Genomic DNA, 24,584 nt, shown 5'->3' with positions numbered 1-24,584 from the left:
CGGTTCATGCTGGCAGGGTGGTGTATTAAAAAACAATACAGGTCTATATGAACAATGTTTACTATATAGTGTAATTAAAAAATGAAATGTTGTAAGAAAACATTAATTAATTAATAAGAAATATGTTGCACTCTTAGCGAAAAGTCGGTTGTTGGCTATTTGCTCTCTTAAGGCCCCAAAACAAAATTACAGAGTAATTTAAAATTCTTCTGAAAATCTGGTGATATTGTAGTATGGGTGATATTCTAAATAGAGTATCCATATGTAACTTTTTTAACTATTTTCTAAAGATATAAAGCATATTTCTGCAACATTTTTAAATTGCGTGATTTTAACTAAACGAAAATACAGTGAAATTGACAATTCGATTTCTAACCACTGTTTACAAAATTCTCCTGTTGCCTATCATTCAAATTCATAGTAACTTATCGCACGAACCACGGATCATTCGTTCACCTAGTTCCTTTTACTCCAGTTCCAGTTCCTTCTTGCTCTAGTTCTTCTTGCTCCGTCGTTCTTTTTTGCCGTTGTTCTCCCAGTTTTATCTTTTTGCTCCCGTGGTCTCTCTTTTATCGATTAATGAAATATTCCGTGTAATAATAAAACGCTATATATTATTCAAGCAAAAAAAATGCATGAACGACAGTATTGGCCCTGCTGAGTGACTGTAATAACTGGATTCTCGAAGTTAGAATGGATTAGATTAGTCTCGAGTTTAAAATGTAAGATGTTAAGTTAAATTTATATTGGTTAAAATTTAGGCATAGCTCCCATATATAGTTTCATTCGGTTTCATGTAAATGTTACACCAAAGACTCCAGGGTTTTCCGATTAACAGAAAATTTTGCATAGACTTCTGAATTAGGTACAGAATGATGGATGTCAAGTTTGCTTTGAATCCGTACATATGTCAACGTAGATTTCATATATAATTTCTACTGATTTCATGAAAATAATCTACCAGGCGACGTACCACATTTATATATATACCCAAAGCATTTAGGGTATCATGCAGTCGATCATTTTGATCCTTTTCTTATTGATTTTATAACTCATGTAATTACTTTTAAAATTTAGGTTTATAAAACAATATACCCATAGTTAACAGAATTTATAATTATTTTTTAATTTCTTTTTTTTAAATATAATAACCATTTGGTTGTCCACGATTTATTTTTCATTAAAAAAATAATAAAAACATAAACAAATTATTTTAACGTAATATGTATATGTATGTACATAAATATATTTTTATATTATATATCTAGAACTTATAATTAATTAATGACATTAATGACATTGATTCCGAATTTCACAGAGGAGATATAAACGACGATTGCATCTTTTTTCAAAAAAATGAATTTCTTAAAAATAAAAATAATAACGACACAATGCACAAACAAAAACGAAAAACTTAATCTTTGGCATAAAAACAAATGTTACAGCTACGAGACTTAGCTTTTTTCTTTTTTTAAATTTTAATACAGTTGAGGTTACAGTTTCATTTTAATATTAAATGTTGATTAATTAATAAAATTCCTAGAAATATAAGATTGCTACCATGTGGCAGTTGCCAGCACTTTAAGGTTGTGTTATTGTTGTGATACATGTTTCAGTACATCTTCGATATGTTATTAAGTCTTTTTGTTTTAATGTTTCTTGTTTCTTTTTTTTAAGTATACATAATTAATATTTTTTTTAATAAAAATACAAAAAATAATACTTTCTTATTGGAATTTTGGAATTGGGTTTTGAATTGTTCGGCCTCAGCTCAAATAGAATTTAACCTTTAAATGTGGCGTGGCATTGCCAGGTGTATTCTGGCCACTGCCACCATTACTTGTACAATTGCTTCGGGGCAAAAACGGTGTAGATTCATTATTACCTTCCAAACGTCGCAGCAGACGATCCTGATCAGATTCCTTGGGTGTGGTTGGCATATCCCGTTTGGGTGAGTGTATCCCAGCCAAATTTGGTTTCGTACTGATACGATTCAATTTGGTCGGTTGATGATCCTGGAATATCTGCGAATTGGCAAAGACCGCAAGTATCTCCGGTCCCAGCATTGGTACATTTGTTTGTGTTTCTCGGCGATAATCTTCTTCGTGAATTTTGGCATTACTGTGTAAATAATTTATTCAAATAATCGAAATGTTAAAAAGAAATCAATGGTATAAACAAATTAATTAATACGATTGTGATGGTGGTGGAGGTCATGGAAACAAACAAATGTGAAGAAGAAAATCAAATGTGGTGAGTGGATAAATTGAAGTAATAATTAAATTAAGATAACTCATTTTTGTGCGTTTTGGTGTGTGTACAATTTCCATTATTACCTGAATAGTCCAGATGAATGCCCTCGTCGCAGTGGCTGATCAATAATAATTGAGGGTACTCTGGTCACATTGTTGTTGTCCGCTGGTTGTATGCGTCCCAAGACACTGCCATTCTTTTTGGAGGCAAGATATTCTTCATCATCGTCGGGATTATAATTGGCTGAAATGGAAGAAATTAACAAATAATTTTATATTTGAATTAACAATTATATCAAGGGCGATGATTGAGGAATGTTTTTTTTTTTTTTTTTTGCAATATATCTTTATGACTCTTATATAAAGTTTTTTTGTTTGTTTGGATAGTATTGTTATATTATGTGTCGACAGACAAATACTGTGTCAGAGATGGGAATTTCTGATCGATTTAACATTGCATCAGATATTTTGTTTTGGTGCTTTCACAGACTTAACAGAGGTGAATATTTCGAAGTGTTGGAATCAAAATGACAAACTTAAAATGCCTCCCATTCTCTAGTAGCGAGTACAGTAGATATCGGAAATAAGCACACCTCATATAAGAAAAAATCGCATATAAGAAAGATTATCAAAAACACCGAGCTTATACTTTCTTATATCAGATAATTCCATATAAGACAAAAAAAACCCATATAAGAAAAAAATCTCCGGCTTTTTTTTGAGTTTCTTATATCCGATATCTACTGTATAACAATAAAAGTTTTGACCAATTGCAAAATGTAGACTGACTTATGACAACTATTACTCATACGACATGTGTATACATATATAACAACATAAAATTCCTCCTGCCAAAAGGTATTTTAAATGTCCCCTCGAATATTCTATATCAATCAACTGAATGATATTGCCAGTCATTATTTTTCTTATTTTATTACCATTCACATTATGTTGAGATAAGATGGCAAATTTCAACAATTTTAAATTCCTTATTTTATTATATTGGGAACAATATATCCCCGCATAGTGTTAAAAATTTCTATATTGTTTCATGTTATATATCTTACGAGATAAGATTCGCATTTCAATATGGTAAAATTCGCATTTCAAAATAATATCGAATGTTTTGCATATAAATTATCTACTACCACCATAGGGACATAACAAATACGGACGGCCGGCATTGAATGAATAATTATAGCTTTCTTCATTTTAATGCGTAATACCACCATATTGCGATAACAATGATATATCATAGCTAGGAAATTTTACAATGTGTCTCATTGTTTTCTTCTTTTGGTGTTGTGTACACACTGCAATCAATATATGATAAATAGGGAAATCATGTAATGTTATCGTAAATATGTACGATGAGAAGTCAATGAAATGCAATAAAAATAACATTACTACGCATACAGATCGATGCGATCATGTTTCGTAAAATTGTCTATCGTTTATATACAATTTTATTCTGAGACTATAAAAAAAAAATTCTTTATTGTAGGCAACAAATATTGATTTACCCATGTCTACCTGTCCTATTACAATCATGTTGTAGTTTAACACACATAGATAAGATTCTGAAATACGTCAAAATATTTTTTTTTTTATATTTTTATACTCCCAATTAGCAGTACCTTCCGATTTGACGTACATCGAAGACTTTATTATTATAGCTTACATCGCACTGTGGTACAGTTAATAGCAAGTTTGTACTATTGGATGAGATATTTAGAAGGACACAAATGGCCCATAAATATTTGTGTCGATTTATGTATATCTGATCAACTATACATTTAAATTTATAAACGAAGGCATATCCCATTTATAGTCCAGTAGAATAGAAATTCGACGACGGCATGAGTCTGATTGACTTCACGGCGGCAAAAACATGGTTGGTAGCAGCACCAGACTCAACCATCTCGATATACACAAGGCCACCTGGCTTTCTCCCGATCATCAAATTAATCATACGGAAGGTATTCATCCAGTGTTTTAGACGTTCGATCAATTCGAGGAGCGAATATCTATTCGGTCCATTACCTTGTAGCAGCCAAGGTTCGCATTCGACTAAATGTAGCAGCAAAGGTGCTACCTAACACAACACGGAAACTCGACTTCGAAAAGCTGCAAACACATCAGATAACATAGTTCTAAGCAACACTTAACCCCAGAGAGAATAATCGGGATGGAAGGAGAACGGAAAAACGCATTTTCAAAAGCAAAACAAAAAAGAAGAAAGCACAAGAAAATGCGAGCGTGAGCAAATCGAGATGTACAGGAGTCTGAATGAAGTCCAAAAATTTCACCAACGAATAAAACACTAAACCGAAGGCTTTGAGGCAGGCACATCCTCCTGTAGAGATGAAGTAGGAAACCTGGTGACAGATTTTTAAAAACTTATGGTATAAAATAGAACCAATAAGAGATGACGGTATAGAGTGTATACCACCTAGCCATGTTAAGGTCAGAATAGCAATCAATCGTATGGGTAATAAGAAAGCAGCAGCTACCGATGAGTTACAAGCCGAACTATTCAAGACCCGTGGTCAGATGCTAATCAGGGGCATCTACCAACTGATTAGTACAATTTGGCTAGAGGAATGCATGCGCAAAGATTGGAAATTGAGTATCCTACTATCTAAACAAAACAAATGACATCCGTTTTGAGCTTCGAAGAAGGTCTAAGATAGCAATTTAGAAACCACACTCTACAAGACACTGATACTTCCCGTGCTGTTGTAAGGATCTGAAGCATGGGCAATGCGCAAACAGAGGAGGCAGCTCTTAGAGTGTTGGAGAGAAAATTTCTCAGAAAGATATATGGGCGAATGAACCACGAGCTATACCTTGGCTAAGACATTTTGTATGAATAGATGCCCCAGCTCAAAAGGCATATAAAAACGATCATACTGGTGGTTCACGCTGAAGAGAAAGGCCAAGAATAAGATGGAAAGATCAAGTGGAAGATAACATATCGAAACAGGGTCTTTCAAATTGGAAAAACTGCGCACAAGATCGACGCGCCTGGAAATCTTTTTTAAGGTCAGCTTATGGAACAAATGTTCTTTTTCGAGGCAGCTAAAGCTAAGTATGCTTAAAAATCTCTGCTTATTGCATTAACCAAAGGGAAGCCAATGTGGTTGCTGACTTCTACGAGTCTCCTTGATGGCTCAATGTTGCCTAGGGCTACAGAGGGTTTGGAAAACACCGAAATACCACCCCTATAAAAAATAATTAAAAGAGCTTAACCCATTCGAAAGCAATAACGAAATCACTATTATTGTTTTGTAGCACCTCGTGAGCGGAGCTGGTATGACCTTCATCCGAAACAACAAGATTAAGTTTTTACTACTCGTTTAGGAATTGCTTTCAGCTTAGTATCTGAATCCATCAACTTGGGCAACCGTGGGTAATGATCTTAAGCCTTCAGTGTTCGCTAAACGAATCAGAGTCGGAGAGTTCGGACTCGGAGTATAGCGATTTTATTGAAATTAGATTGAGCTTACGTACTACTTATGAGAAGCAAGATCCTCGTCTAGTATTGGTTGTGTAATAATGTAGTAATATCAGTAACATAAGTAAGTCCAAATTTAGATTAGGCGAGTTTACTTGCGGCAAGTCTTTGTTTGTAGGAGAGAGGGGCAAGGGGTATAGAAATGAAAAAAAATTGCTCGTACCGACAATTTTCTGGCAATTTGTTTTGTGTATTTCGTATTTGTTGACATTTTATATACATGTATTTAAATGTGAAAAAACAACAAATAAAAATTTTTTTTGGAAACCGAATTGCCTTGTATAGACGCAAGGAGCAAGTTCAAAAGAGAACGATAAAAATTGCCGCAAGTAAACTCGCCTAATATAAATCAGGACTAACCGTTACTTTCAAATATTTAAATAAGAGTTGCATTCTAGTATTTAAATGATTAATAAAACATATGTGTTTATACTATAGTAATTAAAATTTGAATAAAAATAGTGTTGATCCGCTTCAGTCTCCCCCTTTGATGCTGAAATCGTCCCGATGATGCATCAGTAATAAAGGGTTGTGGAATCTGATAGATGATAAGTAGAGCTGGAGTGTTGATTCAGTAATGAAGATAGCGTTCTCGTAGTCATCATATCTTTCTGGGAGTTGGTACGTCAGGTATACGCCTAGAACAGAACTGCAACGATATGGTACTTGGTGATTCTGCAGAATACCATATTTTCTCGGAACTTCATAATCTTCCAATAGCAGCTGCAACCCGTTTACTGCGCCGGCGTCTGTTATGGATGTCACAAATTCTTCAACTGAGGCGGCATCTCTCTGCCCCCGAAAACGCAAAGTACAATGCGAAAACGAACCCGTCCGATTGTTGTTCTGCATTGCCTGGATCAGTTGTTTGAATTGGCTTTCAGTAAACTGCGTCATCTCTTCTTTTTCGCCTGACACGTACTCGGCGCTATCTGCTTTGGTAGTTTCCGTGATTTCAATATTTGTGTCGTTGTTCGTGTCCACTTCGTTGGGCGTCAATAAAGAAGGCGCCAAGTTGGGTGTTAGTGAAGCCGGCACCACGTTGGGCGCCAATAAAATAGCTCGTGACCGGAGCTGGTATGGCTTCTTCCTAACAACAAGATGTTCAATAATGTTGGCTACTCCTTGTTTAGGAACTATTTCCAGCTTATGATCTGAGTCCATCAACATGGGCAAGCGTGGGTAATGATCTTAAGCCTTTAATGTTCGCTAAACGAATTAGAGTCGGGGAGTCCAGACTCGGAGTGTAGCGATTTTATTGAAATTTGGGTTTTCTTAAGTACTACATTTGAGAAGCGAGATTCTAATCTAGTATTGGTTGTATAAAAATGTAGTAATATCGGGGATTTAGTTTTTGGTACTATTTACAGACTATTTACATAAGTAACGTTAATTTCAAATATTTAAATAAGTGTTGCATTTTAGTATTCAAATGATCAATAAAACTGTTTATACTATAGTAATTAAAATTTGAATAAAAATAAAGTTGAAATGTACCCGGTTATTGATCGTAGGGTTAATAAGACCTGTATAATGCATGAAGAAGGTCCTATCCATCAACTGCTTCAAATATTACACCACAAAGGGTTGACATTTTGAAAACATGTAAATCCAATATCAAGCGGATTGAGTGTTGGATTTGATCAATATTTGTTATATTTTGGAGCGTTTTTAAAAAACCTCAATAAAGTCAGAAAATGTGACTATCCCTTTTGGTACTTCTCCTACAAATCCTCTTGGTACATCTGCAAATTATAATATTTGTTTCCACAATTTTTTACTACTTAAACTTCATGATATTTATCATTCGAACAATTTATACTTAATGTTGTTCGGAATTTTCCTCAATTTGTATTATTTTGTATTATTTAACAAATGACTACTCTTTTTAACATCCTTACATACATTACTTAAATGTATAAATCCACAATTTGTATTTATTTTAATCATTAGCATTTACAACAAGCGTAGTGTAATAATATTTGTAAAATAAATTTACATACAATAATTCCAGAAGAATATCGCTGTGAGATTTGCGTAATAACTGTATTTCTGTTTCGGTAATGGTATCGGCATCATCATCATCGTCATCATTGTTGCGATTATTAATTGAATGTTATTAAATGTACGCGAGAAGTTAATCATTCTGACCAAAAATATACATCGATGGTAAGCAAGTAAACTGATAAACAATCAGTTGAGTGGTATGCACTTTACTGAACAGGACAGGATAATTATTAACCCATAAATAAATTACTTTTTTATGAGATATATTTTATGTGTGTGTCCTTGCACAAAAATTTGCAATGGACATTTTGGTCCGACAATGATTAAATTCTATTGTGAAAATATGCACGTAGTATCAAAATAAGTAAATTATATTCTGTTGAAGGGAATTATGCCAGGGCATACAAATTTAATACGTATTGTATGTATGTGTATATTAAATTTTTATTTTCATACACCCCCACATTTGGGAGCACAAACATATTTAAATTATTTACGCAGATATACAAAAATATTTTATTATTGAATAATATATGGCTTACAATAAAAACTGCGGCGATACAAATAAAGATCAGCTTTTATTAAAAATAACTGTAGTTTATATTTATACCATTATATTTTGAAACAGATGAATGTTTTTTTTTCATTATTAGTTGAGAATTGACGTTAAAAAAAGCATACATGAAAATACCTACAAACTCTGTCTGTTAATTTTTGGCAGTTTATTTTAAAAATCTTAATATTTTCTAATGAAACAAAAGTCTCTTATTTCGACGTAAATGTTGAACTATAAACAAAACTGGGGACCTTTGCTTTTTTAAAGGATCGTTTTTTGACCCACCCTGTCCTATTTATAATCAAAAAATATTTGCGTATATTTGAGATACTAACAATAATTTCATTAAAATAAAAAATCAAGGTGTAACCAGTTTTGCAATTAAATTTTATCGTTTTTAGAAATTTTGTTTTCAATATTGCACGTTACCCATTCTAAATATTCTGCATTATAAATCATCGACATTTTTGTGAAATTTTGTTTATAAACAATCTTTTTGAATGTCATAAATTTTCAATAATTGTATACAACACCTAAGTGATTTTAGGAATAAATTTATAAATAATGTTACTTGTTTAAAGTGTAAATAATTATGCGATAAGATATTTTAATTAATGAAATGCTAGAAAAATTTGGATATTTTAGAACGATTTAAAATACGAGCACATTAAAAAAAATTTGCTTCTTTCGATATTTTTATTTCTTATACAATATTTTTAAAATACAGTGAGTCACAGTCAAAAGTGTCCACATGGTTTTAATAATAAAATGCCATAATTACATGTTAATCAGTGAATTAAATTCAATATTATTAAACAAAAGCTATTACAACATCGCATTAAAAAGTATCCAAGATAAAACTGTTTTTAACAAATAAATTTTTTTGAAAATACTCCATAGTTTCTTAAAAACTTCCATTCTCGAACTATCTAGGACCTGTGTTTGGAGTCATTATCTTGATAGAATTTACATTTTGTTCCCAATCACAATTTTTCAGCATTTCAAACCACACAAATTCTGATTCTAAACATACCATACAAGTTTTAAATTTGCCAGCAAAAAAAATGTTTAGGATTGAAATTCTTCCAATATTTTTCTCTAGATTATATTTTACTAATTATTATAAAAGTTCACATTGCCTGTCAATGAACCAGTTTCCACGTTATGTGGCAATAAAGCAGCTGACGAACGGTGCTGGTATGGCTTCATCCGAAACAGAAGGCTTCAAGATAATACTATAACATCTTGTTTATATATTATTTTCAACTTGGGATCTTTCATACGATTTTAATGACTGCTAAACGAATGAGAGACAGAGTGACTTTATAGTACTTTTTACTTTACTTTTTTTGGCCTACGGCCATTTTATTAATACAAGTCTTACATATATTACAGGTTAACTGGCTTAAACCTAATTTACTTCATAACTTATCACGATTTTATTCAGCGCCTACTTTACCCTTAACAATGAGTGTCTCAGCTTAGCTGAGGACACTATCAACTCACTTATAACTATGCCCTATGACTCCAAATACCTGCAAACTACCTCGGCACAATCCTGGACTGTCAACTACGATGGAAAAGGATCGTTGAAGAACGGCCGAAGAGAGGGATGATTGCACTCTATGCATGCAAGAACTCCATTGGGAAAAGCTGGGGGCTAAAATCATCGACTATACACAGGCTGTATAACACTATCCTATGGTTCTCTTGTTTGGTGGAACTGTCTGAGCCTCAAGTTGACATCGAGTAAATTAGACAAGGTACAAAGAGCCGCCGCGATTTTAGTTACAGGAGCCAGAAGGAGTACGCCACAAGCAGCTCTGAACGCAATGCTGTACTTCAAGCCTCTGGGCCTCAGCATTAAGTTTCAGGCCGCGCGCAGCGCCTTAAGGCTGCATGAACAAAAACTCTGGCGGAACTGTACCTTTGGGCATGGTAGTATTCTGAATGAACCAGGTATGGCATTGGACCAACGCGCTAAACTAAGCGAGTATATATCTCCAATCCTGATATTTGACGATGTAGATGTCATTATTCCTCGTAGAGACGACTGGAAACGAAGTAACCCTCCTCTGGACGGTCTGGCCTTATATTCAGACTGATCCAAGAAGGAAGAAGGTACTGGGACAGGCTACTGTGAAAGGTTAGGCCTTGAGTTAACCTACATACTGGATTGCAACTGTAGTGTTTTCCATGCTGAACTCTTCGCGATCTGGAAGGCAGCAGAATTGATAAAAAGTCTGGATGCAGAGGTCGATGAACCGACCTCAAATCCGTCCTCAAGTGTAGAGCAGCTCTGGAAGAACTTACCTAAAGCTATCGGTTGTGTTGTGTACCAGGACATTGTGACATCTTGAGTAATGAAAGAGCGGACGAACTAGCTAGACGAGAATCTCAATCCACCGATCTAGAAAATGATGACTCAATCAAACCACCCATATGTGTTTTTTATCGGAACTTTAAGGCATTCTTTGACGAAAGAGCCTGTGAACAACGAACCTAGGTGCAACGTGTCTAGATCCATTTGGCCGACTCTGTCTACCAAAAGAACGCACTGAGCAAAGCTGAAATTAGAGTGATGACGGGAATCATCATTGGTCACTGCAACATCAGGGCTTTTAGTAGTAAATGGGATCTTGATGCAATTGATTGCTGTAGACTCTGTATTGACGAGGAGGAGACGGAAACAATTGAGGATCTCCTGTGTCATTGCCCAGCCCTGGCTTACAGGCGGCACAGAATAGTGGGTGCTCATTTTCTACCGAGTCTCAGCTTCTTCTCAACAACCGAACCTGCTCTAATCTAAAGCATAATTAGAAACCTAAAGTGGTTAGGAACATACAACCTTGACACGTAACACATCTTCTGTCTGACTCCTAGATCCATCGACCTTCATTACTCTTTCATTTAATTATATAAGCTTCTCAACTCTCCTTCCTCTTCACTGTATCTCTTCTTGTGGATGATCACAACGGACCTAACCGGTCTCAGAGTGCTGCAGCCACATAAGTGACTGCACATCCCCAAACCTCCAACTACAAACTATGCCTCGAAAAATAGAATAATTATAGCTTAAATAGAAATCATATAACTAAATTGTTCTACGTAGAGCAAGCCTAGCTCATTCATTATAGCGAGGGTTGCGCGTGGCAGGTGCTTGCGAGAACGCAGCTAATCTGCATTCTCCACTATGCTATTCTCAATAAAGATGTAATTTTAAGGTACTATTTACAAAATATTTACATAGTTGCATATTAAACACTGAATTCAAATATGTAAATAAGACTTAAATACTAAATGAAAACGTGGATGTTTACATTAACGCAAATAAAATATTTATATGGTTTAACTTAAAGACATAAACTAAATAAAAAACAATTGATCCGTTTCATTTGTAAGTATTCCTGGAACTATTAATCATGCACTGTAGAGTTGTAATTAAATCTGAGTCGTTGTGTACCACTTTCTTCATAATTCGCGTTTAGACTATAGCTTTTGTTGTGATAATGTACATTATCTCAATTTAATTCCTAGACGATCTGAATTTATTTCGATTTGATTTTAAAATAAAAAAATGTCTTTTACCATGTCAACGAACTTTTTGTTTCTATTTTCAAGATATTCCGCTAATAAATAAATTTTGAGGTGTGCCCAATTGTGGCTTGAAGAAAGTGTACATAACAAACTTCTCAAACTCCAATGGAATGTGTCGATTTTACACAGGAACCAAATCAATTGAATTCAATAAAACATGTTGACTATCCACCCCTAAGCTATTATTGGATAAACCTATCTTAAGCCAATCTGTGAAATAAAAACAAAGGTGTACGTACCTACGATATTTCTATAAAAAATCTTATCACAAAAGTGGATGACAAAACAAGGGTTAGAATGAAATGTGAAAAACAACAAATATTCAATATCTTTAACTTAGCTCTTAGCATTCTGAAGTAGGTTTCAGAAATGGTACATTGCTGGTGATATGTGTAGTAGATCACGTAAACACCAAAAAAGGTAAACTGGCGACGGACGCATGGACGGACATTATTTCAAGATTCCACCACTGCGTCACAGAAAAACAAAGCAAAATAAACAAACAAACAAAAAAACGTAACATTCCAACGTGGCTGTGTTATTGTCTGCACAACTGAAACGCGCGCTTGCGCCGCAGTTCGTTCATACGCGAAACGTGCCTGCCAATTTCATAAATTATACGTGCATATTTTTATTACGATTTACAGACATCAACAAATAGCAACAACGAACAAATTTAGTTTGAGTATACCGGCATTAGCCAATAAAATTTTGTTGTTATTTCAAATTTATCATTATAATTATTAATAAATGCAAATAGACTTAATTCACGGAAGTGTCTAAAAAAATGATTATTTTCTTAATATTCCATGCCAAAAAAAAAAAAAACAAAACAAAAAATGAAAACAAAGGTTCACAAACGCAAATGTGTTCATTTTTTTGTACCTTAATTGGAATAATGAAGGTGATGGATGGGTGACTGAATGAATGAATGGACGACGCTGATGTTTAGTCAACAACAATTTATTTCGTATTTGTATGTATTTACATATGATATTGTATGTATATTAATAAGTATGCTTACCAATTGTTTCATCATAGCAAAATTTTTCCTCGAAACAATTCCAATAAAAATCTTCCCAACAGCTGAAAAAAAAAACAAAAAATGCAATTAGCGAGATATTTAATAATATTTCATATTTTCAGTAATATATCGACAATCTGTAATAGCCTGTAGTAATTCATGGGTTATTCCAATATATTTATTCACAGTACTATATTGTCAGAAAAAAAATAATAAACTTTTTAACACTACGTATGATAAATGACTCAGCATAGGATTGAAGCTTATCTTAATGATTTTACAATCTACTAGCAACGTCATCGAATGACATGCATTTAACTTTATTCCAGAAACTCCAAGAATATATATATTGACTATTATATATATATATTGACTATTATGTTATACTAATTTGTAATGGATATTAAAACATATTTATAGATCAACCTAACTCAATTTTAAACAATGTTCCAGAAACTGTAAAATTTGCTATTTGTTCCCAAATTTTTGCAATTTTAAATAGACTAAACAAAATTAGTAAAACCTAATGTCAAATTTAAGCGAGATTGAGAGGGGGTTTGGATCTTCAATACAAGGAAAATCGAATACCGTTATATATGGTTATTTCCAAATTTAGACGAATTTGGACAATTTATCCAATAAACCCACAAAAAGGTGGAGTGTATACAAAACTATTTTTTCCCTTTGCAATGCCTTAAAATAATCGTCGAGTCCTCATTAAGAACATATATTTTTGAATAGAATATAGGCATGTCTATGTCGATTTAAACTCATCCGTTTATCCGTCTGTTAAAATTACGATAAAGTCAAAAATATTTAAGATAGTGTCACTCCTTCTAAGATGTTTGAAATTGAAAATGGGATATATCGGTTTAGATTTTGAAGGTTGTACGCACACTAAAGGACCATTAATTTGACATGTTTAGAAATAGGTCCTAGACATATTTTCTAATCTATATGACTGTAATATGTATATGCCATATGACTGTAATATGGCATATACAATTATGATTTGACAAGTCCAAAAATCACTGGTTCCCAATAATAAAAAAAATCGATCTTATTATTTTTTTCCTGTCACTGTATATATAATGGCGAGCAAAAATAAGGACATGTTTGCATTTTGAAAATTTTTGGTTCAGAAACTAATATAATACTTCTGCATGTTAGGGCTAATTTGAAGAACAGAAATGGAAAAAAATTGAAATTCGTTTTGTTTTGATATTGAAAACTCACAGTGAAAATTATCCAAGATAAAAGTTTTCTTTTAAAAAAAGGATTTTTGTATGGTTAATACAAAGTATGATATCTCTTGTTATATTTTACAGCTTTCAACCTTGCCGGCATAGATATTACCAATTTTTCCGTGTAAGATGTCTGAATTTTTCCCCATTCTGCTTGTAAAGCATTTTTAATTTCAGATTTCCTACTCCGGTAGCGCTCATACAGTCCCATACAATTACAGAGCCTCCTCCATGTTTTACGGTCGGAATTATGTGCTTCGGGTCCACGGCTCTATTCGCCCTGCGTCATACCTTACTTGATCTATCCGACCCAATCAAGTGAAATTTGCTTTCATAAGAAAAAGGAACAGATTTCCAAAATGCAAAATCATATTTTAGAATTCCTGCATTCCTTTTTCAGCACCATGCTTATGCAAAATTCTTCAAATTGTTTCTGGGTTACATATATTTTCCAGACATTTCTTTGCGTTTTCAGCAAGTTTAGGTGCACTTAGCCTTGTATTATCGACCACTTGTCGGAGCAACCACTTTTCGTCTATTATACTGAATATTTTTTCGGTCATTGCTTGTTGCATTTTCGACTTTGAGTACTCGAATTATGGTATTTTCCGTTGAGATTTTCCTGGAATAGCAGTCTCTCCATATTGGAGCCATATGGCATAGTTTTTAGTGATTTGGTTGTGTTCTCAGATTAGCTGAGACACTTATTGTTAAGGGTAAAGAAGGCGCTGAAAAGGTGCATGATAAGTTATGACGCAAGATAGGTTTAAGCCGTTTAACCTGTTATGGATGTGAGATTTGAAACAATATAATGGCCGTAGGCTAACAATGGTAATGGTAAATCGATGTGTGGCGTCCCATGTTCTCAAATTCTTACGATGGCTATCCAAATAAGCAAACTACGCATAAAGCATAAGAAAAATTCTGATGCAATATTTAAGGGGACCCCCCATTCTCGGTGTCAAAAAATTTTATTTAGTTTTTCGAATCTACACTTATTAAAGAATGCCCCTACAAAATTTCAAGTGAAAATCTCAAGAACTCTTGAAGATATAGTCGATTTATTGTGTCAGCATCAAGTGACGACAAGAGTGACTCTCAAACTTTAAACGCATTTTTCTCAAATCAGTATGGTGGGCACGATAACTCATAAACTAATAACCCAATCGATTTCAAATTTTGGGACGCTTCTCTGTGAGTATATAGCTATCGTATGAACTAGGATAAAGTCAATCGGTGAAGATCTTAATTACTTTTTAACTTAGTTTGTGGACAAAAATAGGTGATTTTCCAAAAAAAAAAAATCAAAGTTCGGCCATTTTGTTAATTGTTGTGCGAAGTCAATAATCCTAGTTCATACGAGAGCCAGACATGTAGGGGAGACTGGGGCACCTTCGTCACTTTTTTTAGAGCTCTATATCTCAGTACTTATTCAACATATATAACAACTTTATGGCTGATTATTGTCCTCTGACACTTAATTATAAAAAATAGTACCAAAAAGATATAATAAAAAAATAGTATTAGTAAACAAATTTTACAGTTTTGTAAAAAAAGTCAAATTCGCCGAATGTGCCCCAACCCGGGGTAGCTTCGTCATTTTATGGGGCACATTCGGCACCATAGTCATAGCCGGGTAGTTGTCATCGCTATCAGTCTGGTTGAAATACTGATCCTCTAAAGGCTCTATTTGGTTTTAATACGCCACACAATGTTTGAATTATAGGGCTTTATTTTCTAGCGGCGGACGTTTACATCTCAAGGTCGCACACACCATCAGAAATAGGGATTTTCTATCGCATTTTCGACAATACAAGCACGTTTGATCTTATATATGCAATTTCGAGCCATATTAAAGGATTAGTTTTAAAGACAAACTCAAAAACATTTTAAGGAAATAATATTGCACAATCTGTATATGGCTGAATGTGCCCCACTTTAAAATGCCGAATGTACCCCGAATGTACTTTTTATAGTTTTTTTCATTTTTTCGATCAGATTTGTAAAAACATTATACAGGTACCATATATATATAGGTACCATTCAATTAGGGTGCATTTCTGGATTTCGTTAATCGAGTCGATTTAAAATCGTATATGTAAATGTACTTTTAGATTAGTATTAAATGAAGTGACAGGCAGTTATTTGTGATACTAATGAAATGCGACACCGTTTGTGTACAAAAAAAAAAATACATCTCACTCTCTGTATACAATAGTTGTCAAATGCAAAAATGGAAAGAAGCAAAATAAAATAAATAATATTAATTTAATTATTATGTTTAGCAGGAATTTCTTACTTTCCAATTGATCACAGCATTGTAGGAACATTTCAATTGTAAAAAGTTTCCTTTCCATTTTACAAATTTCAAACAAATATAATTTGCGCGAATTAATAATTTAGTATATATACAAACAGCAGCTGATTGTCATTTAGATCATGATCAAAGGTACACATTAGGGTGTAATTCTGTATATCGTAATTCTGAATATCGTTAATCGAGTTAATTCAAAATCGTAATTGTTCTTTAAGACTATATTATAATTTAAATTAATTTTATTATTAAAAGTGTTTTTATTTGATTTAAATATTTGTATCGATGACGAATGATTCCTAACAAAATATTCTACTGTGCTTAGTCATAAATTTATACCGGGTATTATATTGTTATTACCGACGGCTGGGTATAAGGTTTAAAGTTTTCTTTTTTACTTACTTTTGACAACATCGGCACATATTTACGGCTGGAACAATCCCAATAAGTAATGGTGAATAGATGTCTGGCCACTTGTTGAATTTTTTGATTGAACAAAAAAAAAAAAAAACAACTCAAACCCGCTATGGCTTGTTTACATATAACTTGTTGCTCTTTTCGAGTTAGTTTGTTATGAATGACGATGATGACGACGACGTCGGTGCGCAAGATAACTATTTTTGTATATTAATGGTGCTGAAAATAGGCACATGCACGTTTGATTTGGGCAAATTGTTATTGCTTGTGTATTTTACGTTTATTACCAACTAATACCCGGCTATGGGGTTGGTAGTTTTTTTTTTTTGGTTTTGTTACCCGATTGTTAATCGTGTTTTAATCAGCAGCTAATGCCGATATGAGTTAACGTCTAGTATTCGTTTATGTTATTGTTGCTCTTTTTTCGATTCGTTTTTTGTTGTTTTCTTTTATCTTTTTCTGCGGAGTACGAATATCGTCGACGACTGCAGCGTATGAGGTTTCATATAACTCTAAATGACAGTATAAATCTGAGTATGGTTCACAGCGAAGAAGACCGCCACTGTCACAATGATGTGTGCTCAGTTGCGAGCGTAAATGTTAACTGAGCAAGCACACTTTGTTAGGAACGAAGCAACCAAACGATCGATTGGAAAGAGTACCGTGCCTACCATAAGAATACCCCCGGTGTTTATTGAAGAGAGAATAAGAAAATTGCTAGACGCTCACTTAATGATCCTCAACTAGGGCATTACGAGTTAAGTGTATACTCAAAGTAAGTGCAGCCAGGTACCCGCCATTTCAAACTGGCCAACGTTAAGAACGTGACTATTGCTACTGTTTTCACCGCGGCGTTTTTTTTCCAACTGGGGGTGAGGGGTTGTAATTTAAATGAATGTGCAAAAAAAGTGTGATTCAAGTAATTAACAAACTATTTACATGTCAACACCTGTTTACACATTTCATGGATAAAGAAAAGAGAAGGAGAGACAGTATCCAAAAAGAAGAAGTACACAATGTATACAGAGAGTGGTATATAACAAAAATATATTTAATTTAATACTCCAGAGAGTTTGAAAATAAGAAGAGTAACTTCGGAAGTGATCGTTGTTAATACGTTGGTGCACATTCTGTCATAATACTTGTTTAGTATTTTATTTATTCTGTATAAATAATGTAGTTTTTTTTTAGTTTACCAGTAAAGTTGTTGATTTGTTCCGGTCTTACTTTCAAACAACCGACTTCACTCACTAATCGTAATATACAAAACAAAAAACTCAGGAATAAGTATCATAGTCAAGTAATGTCTCTTCACAAATTCCTTAACAGTTTAGCAGGCTTGCCGTAATTATGAAATAGTTTTATATTGTGGGGAAAATTTTCACTTGGGTGATTTTGTAGAGTATTTAAGCAGCAATGGCAGCCCCAAGAGTTTGTAACGCCGCGAAATATTGGTCCTAGACCCATCGTACCGATCGTCATATATCGACTAGCTGAGTCCATCTAGACATGAGTATCCGTCCGTCCGTCCATTTTAATTTGTAAACACGATACAGGCCACAGTTATGGACCAATCTTCACGAAATTTGCATGTAGGATGGATTCTGGCCAATGAAGACCCCTATTGTTTTTGGTAAAGATCGGTTAATATTTAGGGGATGAAATGGACCAAATACTTAATTTTTGACGGTTTTTCTGGGCGCTTCAGAGGCCGCAATTATGGCCCAAACATCGCGAATTTTTACATGGAGAAGGGGATCGGGCCAAAGAATAAATATGTCTGTTTTGATAAAAGATCGGTCAATATTTAGCGGGTCAAATGGATCCATACTTTAATGTGAAAAATGACAAAATTTGTATTCTATGGCATACATATTTACTCCTGAAGGACATAGACCCGAGAAATTAATAGTATATCGAAGAGGAGTTGTTGGCCTTTAAATTGACACCAACTATATTGTCGTATGTGCTCAGATATGAGAGTTGCACTTAAATATTTACAGGTGCTTACGTATGGTCAAGGAAAACGCCTATAATTTGCGGTGATGATCAGATAATAATTTTGAGATAAAGTGAACCAAAAATTATTATTGTGTTTTTTCAAGTCGACCTATATGCCACAACTATTTGCCGAATATTACGCTAGAAAATGAATCCGTCCAAATAATTTGAGCTTTTGTAATGATCTGTCACTGTTCAGCGGGTCAAGTCAACCAAGACATTTCTGTGTAAAATGAAAAAAATTGGATATTATGATATAAACCAGTGAGCGGAGCAGTATAGTCGGACGGGGCCGACCATGCGATACCCTACACAACTACCACGAACTCTAACTTTCTGAGGATGTTTATTCCGAGTCTGAGTAATATTTCGTGATATTTGCCCCCTCTTGTCCGATTAGAGGTTAACAATACCTCTTCCTTACTTTTTTCGAATATTCAGTACAATCCTTCTATTTACTTGTCCACATTACCTTCACGGTAGGTTGTGATTTTCGGATTATACTCTACTCTAAAACACACAAAAAAATTTTCGGTCCATTTCATCCCAAAATTTTAATCTGATCATCACCGAAAATTGTAGGCGTTGTTCTTGACCATAACTGGAACTTCATGAAAAATTTCAAAGCCATCAGCGCGATATTTCTCCCTCTAATGTGGTAATGGGTTACTAAATAATATCTGAATACGTAAGCACCTGTAAATATTTGACTGTAACTCCCACATCTGAGTAGATACATCACTATATTTGGTATCAATTTAAAGGAAAACCACTCCTCTTGGATATGCTATCAACTCCTGGGGTCTACATACTCCAGGAGTAAATATATATGCCATAGAATACAAATTTTGTCATTTTTCACACAAAAGTCAGGGTCCATTTGACCCGCTAAATATTGACCGATCTTTATCAAAACATGCATGCTTATTCTCTGGCCCGATCCCCTTCTCCATTCGCGGTGTTTGGGCCACAATTGCGGCCTCTGGAGCGACCAGAAAAACCGACAAAAATTTAGTATTTGGTCCATTTCATCCCCTAAATATTAACCGATCTTTTCCAAAAACAATAGGGGTCTTCATTGGCCAGAACCCATCCTACATGCAAAATTTCGTGAAGATTGGTCCATAACTGTGGCCTGTATCGTGTTTACAAATTATAATGGACAGACGGACGGACACACATGTCTAGATCGACTCAGCTAGTCGAGATATGACGATCGGTATACTTAAAGGTGGGTCTAGGACCAATATTTCGCGGCGTTACAAACATTTGGGCTGCATAAAGCTATAATACCCTGACAACATAGTTGTGTAGGGTATAAACATAATTCGAAATAGATGGCAATGCAATAATCGATTAAGAGGGTGCAAATATCGCGAAATATTGCCCATTCTTAGAATATAGATCTGCAGAAAGTTAGAGTTCCATGGTAGTTGTGTAGGGTATCATATGGTCGGCCCCGTCCGACTACCCGTCCCACTATCCCATTTTCAATGCCAATATTTCAAATATTTAAAATAGATTTCTGAAATTTTGTAAAGACATTGCTAGTACTCTGAGGATGTTTGGTATTGCGAATGGAATATATCGGTTCACGTTTTTGTAAATTTAACAGTACTCTCCAATATTCTCTAATATTTTGGGGATTTTGCACACGTTTTCCAAACGAATTGGACATACTTTGGATATTTTTGGGTTCTCATCGAATAACACATATCCGTACCAAAATGTTAATATTGGACCAAGTTTTAGGGTAGTCCTCATATAACGGCACCCCCAGTATTCGCTATTTTGGGGATTTTGGACAGGTTTTGCCACCAACTTGACTGTAATTTTGCTTTTTTAACGATATATTTTCCACATTTCCGCACTAAAAATTATTAATATTGACCCAAGTCGGTATTTTGAGAATTTTGGACACGTTATTCAACCAAATTGGCTGTAATTTGGCTTTCTTTTTGCAAACTTTTTACTCGAAAAATATGTCCGAGTAAAAATGGTAAACAGGAATACCAACTTCTGATTGGCTGTTATGTTAATTTTAAAGTTTTGCCATCTAATTTTGGCATATTTACTAGATTTGGTATCATATATTATTATATAGTCGGTCTCGCCCGATTTTTAACTTTCCTTACTGGTTTCTTGATTTCATCTATTTTCATTTCTAAAATCTGGTCGTCTCACTGGATATGAATGGTATTGAAACTGTGAACCATATTTGACCAGAATATTCGAAAACACAACATTAGTCATAAAAATGACCTGAACGTAGGTCTGCATCAGTATAATACAATCTTGAATTTATGGTCTTATAAAAATTTTATGAAACAGGCTGTGAGCTGTGCTTTATGGGTATTTTGTGTTAAGTTAAAAATTAGTTTAGAATTTTATTAATAATCCACTTTTTATAAAAAAACGGGTTTTTAATTATAGCTTCAAAGCTGTGTAGCTTCGTTTCGGAAAGGTGTAATAATATAGAACTTTGGGTTGTCTGAGGGGCATATTAGTACAAATATATTAATCTAGATCAATGCTTTGACCTTTATTTTTTGTGTTTTGTTATAGACAAAGTTACAGAATCACACTGGAGATCTTTTATAATGCCAGTTTTCAATATATTCCAAAAATCTTCATAAATAAAACGAAATGGCAACTCTGCTCGCACAACTTCATTCACTATAGAGTCTATAGTGAATCTATAGTATAGACTTTGTCGTGGGATTTTTAACTTGTTACTCTTGTCGTCTGTTTAACTTTCGTGTGAGCGCACAATCGCATTGTATTGTATTGTTGTTTGGCGTTGGACGTTGTACAACAATCCGTCATTGGTTTCAACAACTCTGTTATTGTTGTTGTTATTATTGATGATGGTCGGTTCTTCTTGTTTGTACGGTGCGGCATGGTGTTTGGGTTGTTCAGTTTCACTGTTGTCTGATAAAACGACAAAAAATAATGCTGAGTTTGCATTTTGATAAAAAAAAATAAAGTTATTTATATTGTACTGAGAAATCGCACTCTCAGTTGTTAAAACAAAAAAATATTTCCACAGCAAAAGAGAGTCAAAATGAAGTTGCCAGATATTTTTTTATAAATAGATGCGGAATTTCAAAAAGTATAGGTCTTTCTGAGATATTATGAATATGAAATATAAACGTGACAGAAACCAAGTTTTAGAAATCTCGTTGTTAAAGTTTACAGGTATATGTACGTCATACACATTCGTCATTATAGTTTACTAAATGGTGTACTGTACCGGATGTAATTTCTGTGGTATTCTATTTAAAAACTTGAGCGGTCAAATTTAAGGAAAATAAATAAATTAAAGTATTTCAAGGTTATACCAACGGTATGCACTTTTTAACAAATATATATTTGGGAAATATGTGCAGTACCATATAGTCCAAATTATTTTAATCGTTCTGTATTCGAATTATATACATTTTATCTTCGATTTATTTTTGATTCTTGATCCTAAAATATAATTCAAATGCCATTTTCGCCAAAATTGGATTTGTTTTTTCAGAGATTAGACTTTTAATTTTCGGATTGAATGGACTGCATAAATTGATGTAGCGACTTAAAATTTTATATAGAATGCTAGCATATACCCGCTACTTCGTTAGCGAATGTGGGATGTATTTAAAACCCTATATCGACCATTATTAAAATTTTAAAACCATTTAGTACGTATGTTCTGCCATAGTATGTTCTCAAATCTACCTCTATATCTCAACCCTACACACCCATTCCGACCGCTACAGAAATCTACCTCTATACTAAATTTGGTGTAATTTTTTACCATTTGTACTCTTGTAATACTTATTTTGAAAAAAAAAATCTAATATAGCTTCACCCAAATCCAAATTGAGTATCAGTTAGTGCACATTAATATAACTACCTACTTTAACAATCATAAGTACGAATTTCCAACACTTCCCATATACCCCAATCTTAATTTCAAATTTCAGGATTCTATCGGTTCATCTAAATCCAATTTGTATCACATTTAGTACCACTTAGAACACATAAGTAAACATTTCCATTACTACCTACATCATGCAATCCAATTGAAATCATGAATTAGATAAAATCTTAATTATAATCCAAATAGTATCAAATTTAGTATACAGTAGTACGAATTTCCAAAACTTCCTACTTAACCCAAACATACACTCCCACAGTGATCCTAAATCCAAGTTTCAGGATTCCAACTCTATTGGTTCACCCACAATTCAATTTGTACCAAATTTAGTACATAGTTGTACCAATGTCCAAAACTTAGTGCATAGTAGTACCAATTTCCAAAACTTCCTACATACCCTAATTCTACACCTCCACGGTGATCCTAAATCAAAATTTCAGGATTCCAACTCTATCGGTTCACCAATAATTCACATTGTACCAAATTTAGTACACAGTAGTAACAATTTCCAAAAAATCCTACATACCCCAATTCTACACATCCACAGTGTTCCTAAATTTCAGGATTCCAACCTATCGGTTCACCCACAATTCAAATTGTACCAAATTTGGTACACATTAGTACCAATTTTCAAATCTTCCTACATACTCCAATCCTACACCTGATCCTGAATCAAAATTTCAGGATTCAAACTCTATCGCTTCACCCACAATTTAAATTGTACCGAATTTGGTACACTTAGTACAAATTTCTAAAACTTCCTACATACCCCAACCCTACACCCCCACAGTGATCCTAAATCAAAATTTCACGATTTCAACTTTATCGGTTCATCCACAATTTAAATTGTACCAAATTTAGTACAAATTTCTAAAAATTCCTACATATTTCAATCTTACACCTCAAATGTGATCCTGACTCCAAATTGCATGATTCTACCTCTATTGGTTCACCTAAAATTCAAATTGTACTAAATTTAGTACCATTTAGTACGAATTTCAAAAACTTCCAACTTAACCCAAACCAAAATCTAAATTTCAGGATTCCAACTCTATCTGTTCACCCACAATTCAAATTGTACCAAATTTAGTACACAGTAGTACCAATTTCCAAAACTTCATAAATACCCAATCCCACACCGCCACAGTGATCGTAGATCTAAATTTCTGGATTCCAACTCTATCGCTTCAGCCACAACATAAATTGTACAAAATTTAGTACACATTAGCACAAATTTCTGCATATCTCAATCTTACACCTCAACAATGATCCTGACTCCAAATTTCTGATTCTAGCTCCATTGGTCCGCCTAAAATTCAAATTGTACAAAATTTAGTACCATTTAGTACGAATTTCAAAAACTTCCAACTTAACCCAAAGCAACACCCCCACAGTGCTCCAAAATCTAAATTTCAGGATTCGAACTCTATCGGTTCACCCACAATTCAAATTGTACCAAATTTAGTACACAGTTGTACGAATTTCCAAAACTTCGTACTTAACTCAAACCAACACCCCCACAGTGATCCTAAATCCAAATTTGAGGATTCCAATTCCATTGGTTCACCCACAATTTAAATTGTACCAAATTTAGTACACATTAGTACAAAATTTTAAAACTTCCTACATTTCTCAATCTTACACCCCCACAGTGATCTTAAATCTAAGTTTCAGGATTCCAATTCCATTGGTTCACCCACAATTTAAATTGTACCAAATTTAGTATACATTAG

General features: G+C 33.9%; 1 protein-coding gene across 1 annotated transcript in view; it reads right to left on the bottom strand.

The window, feature by feature from the left end:
• LOC133322380 (uncharacterized) overlaps positions 1–16,938 on the bottom strand; it is a 35,697-nt gene extending 18,759 nt beyond the window's left edge. Inside the window, exons 1-4 of the mRNA XM_061531382.1 lie at positions 16,914–16,938; positions 12,954–13,015; positions 2,337–2,496; positions 1,847–2,121 (exon numbers count right to left, since the gene is read on the bottom strand). Coding sequence (XP_061387366.1) covers positions 1,847–2,121; positions 2,337–2,496; positions 12,954–13,015; positions 16,914–16,933 — 517 coding nt within the window. The 5' untranslated portion in view covers positions 16,934–16,938. The remainder of the gene's footprint in view (positions 1–1,846; positions 2,122–2,336; positions 2,497–12,953; positions 13,016–16,913) is intronic.
• Between the last annotated feature and the right edge of the window lie 7,646 nt (positions 16,939–24,584).

Source organism: Musca vetustissima, unplaced genomic scaffold (assembly GCF_032173495.1).
Source record: "Musca vetustissima isolate MV318-11 ecotype Yass unplaced genomic scaffold, APGP_CSIRO_Mvet_v1 utg27505, whole genome shotgun sequence".
NCBI lineage: Eukaryota > Metazoa > Arthropoda > Insecta > Diptera > Muscidae > Musca > Musca vetustissima.
This window is presented reverse-complemented; position numbering and strand designations above follow the sequence as displayed.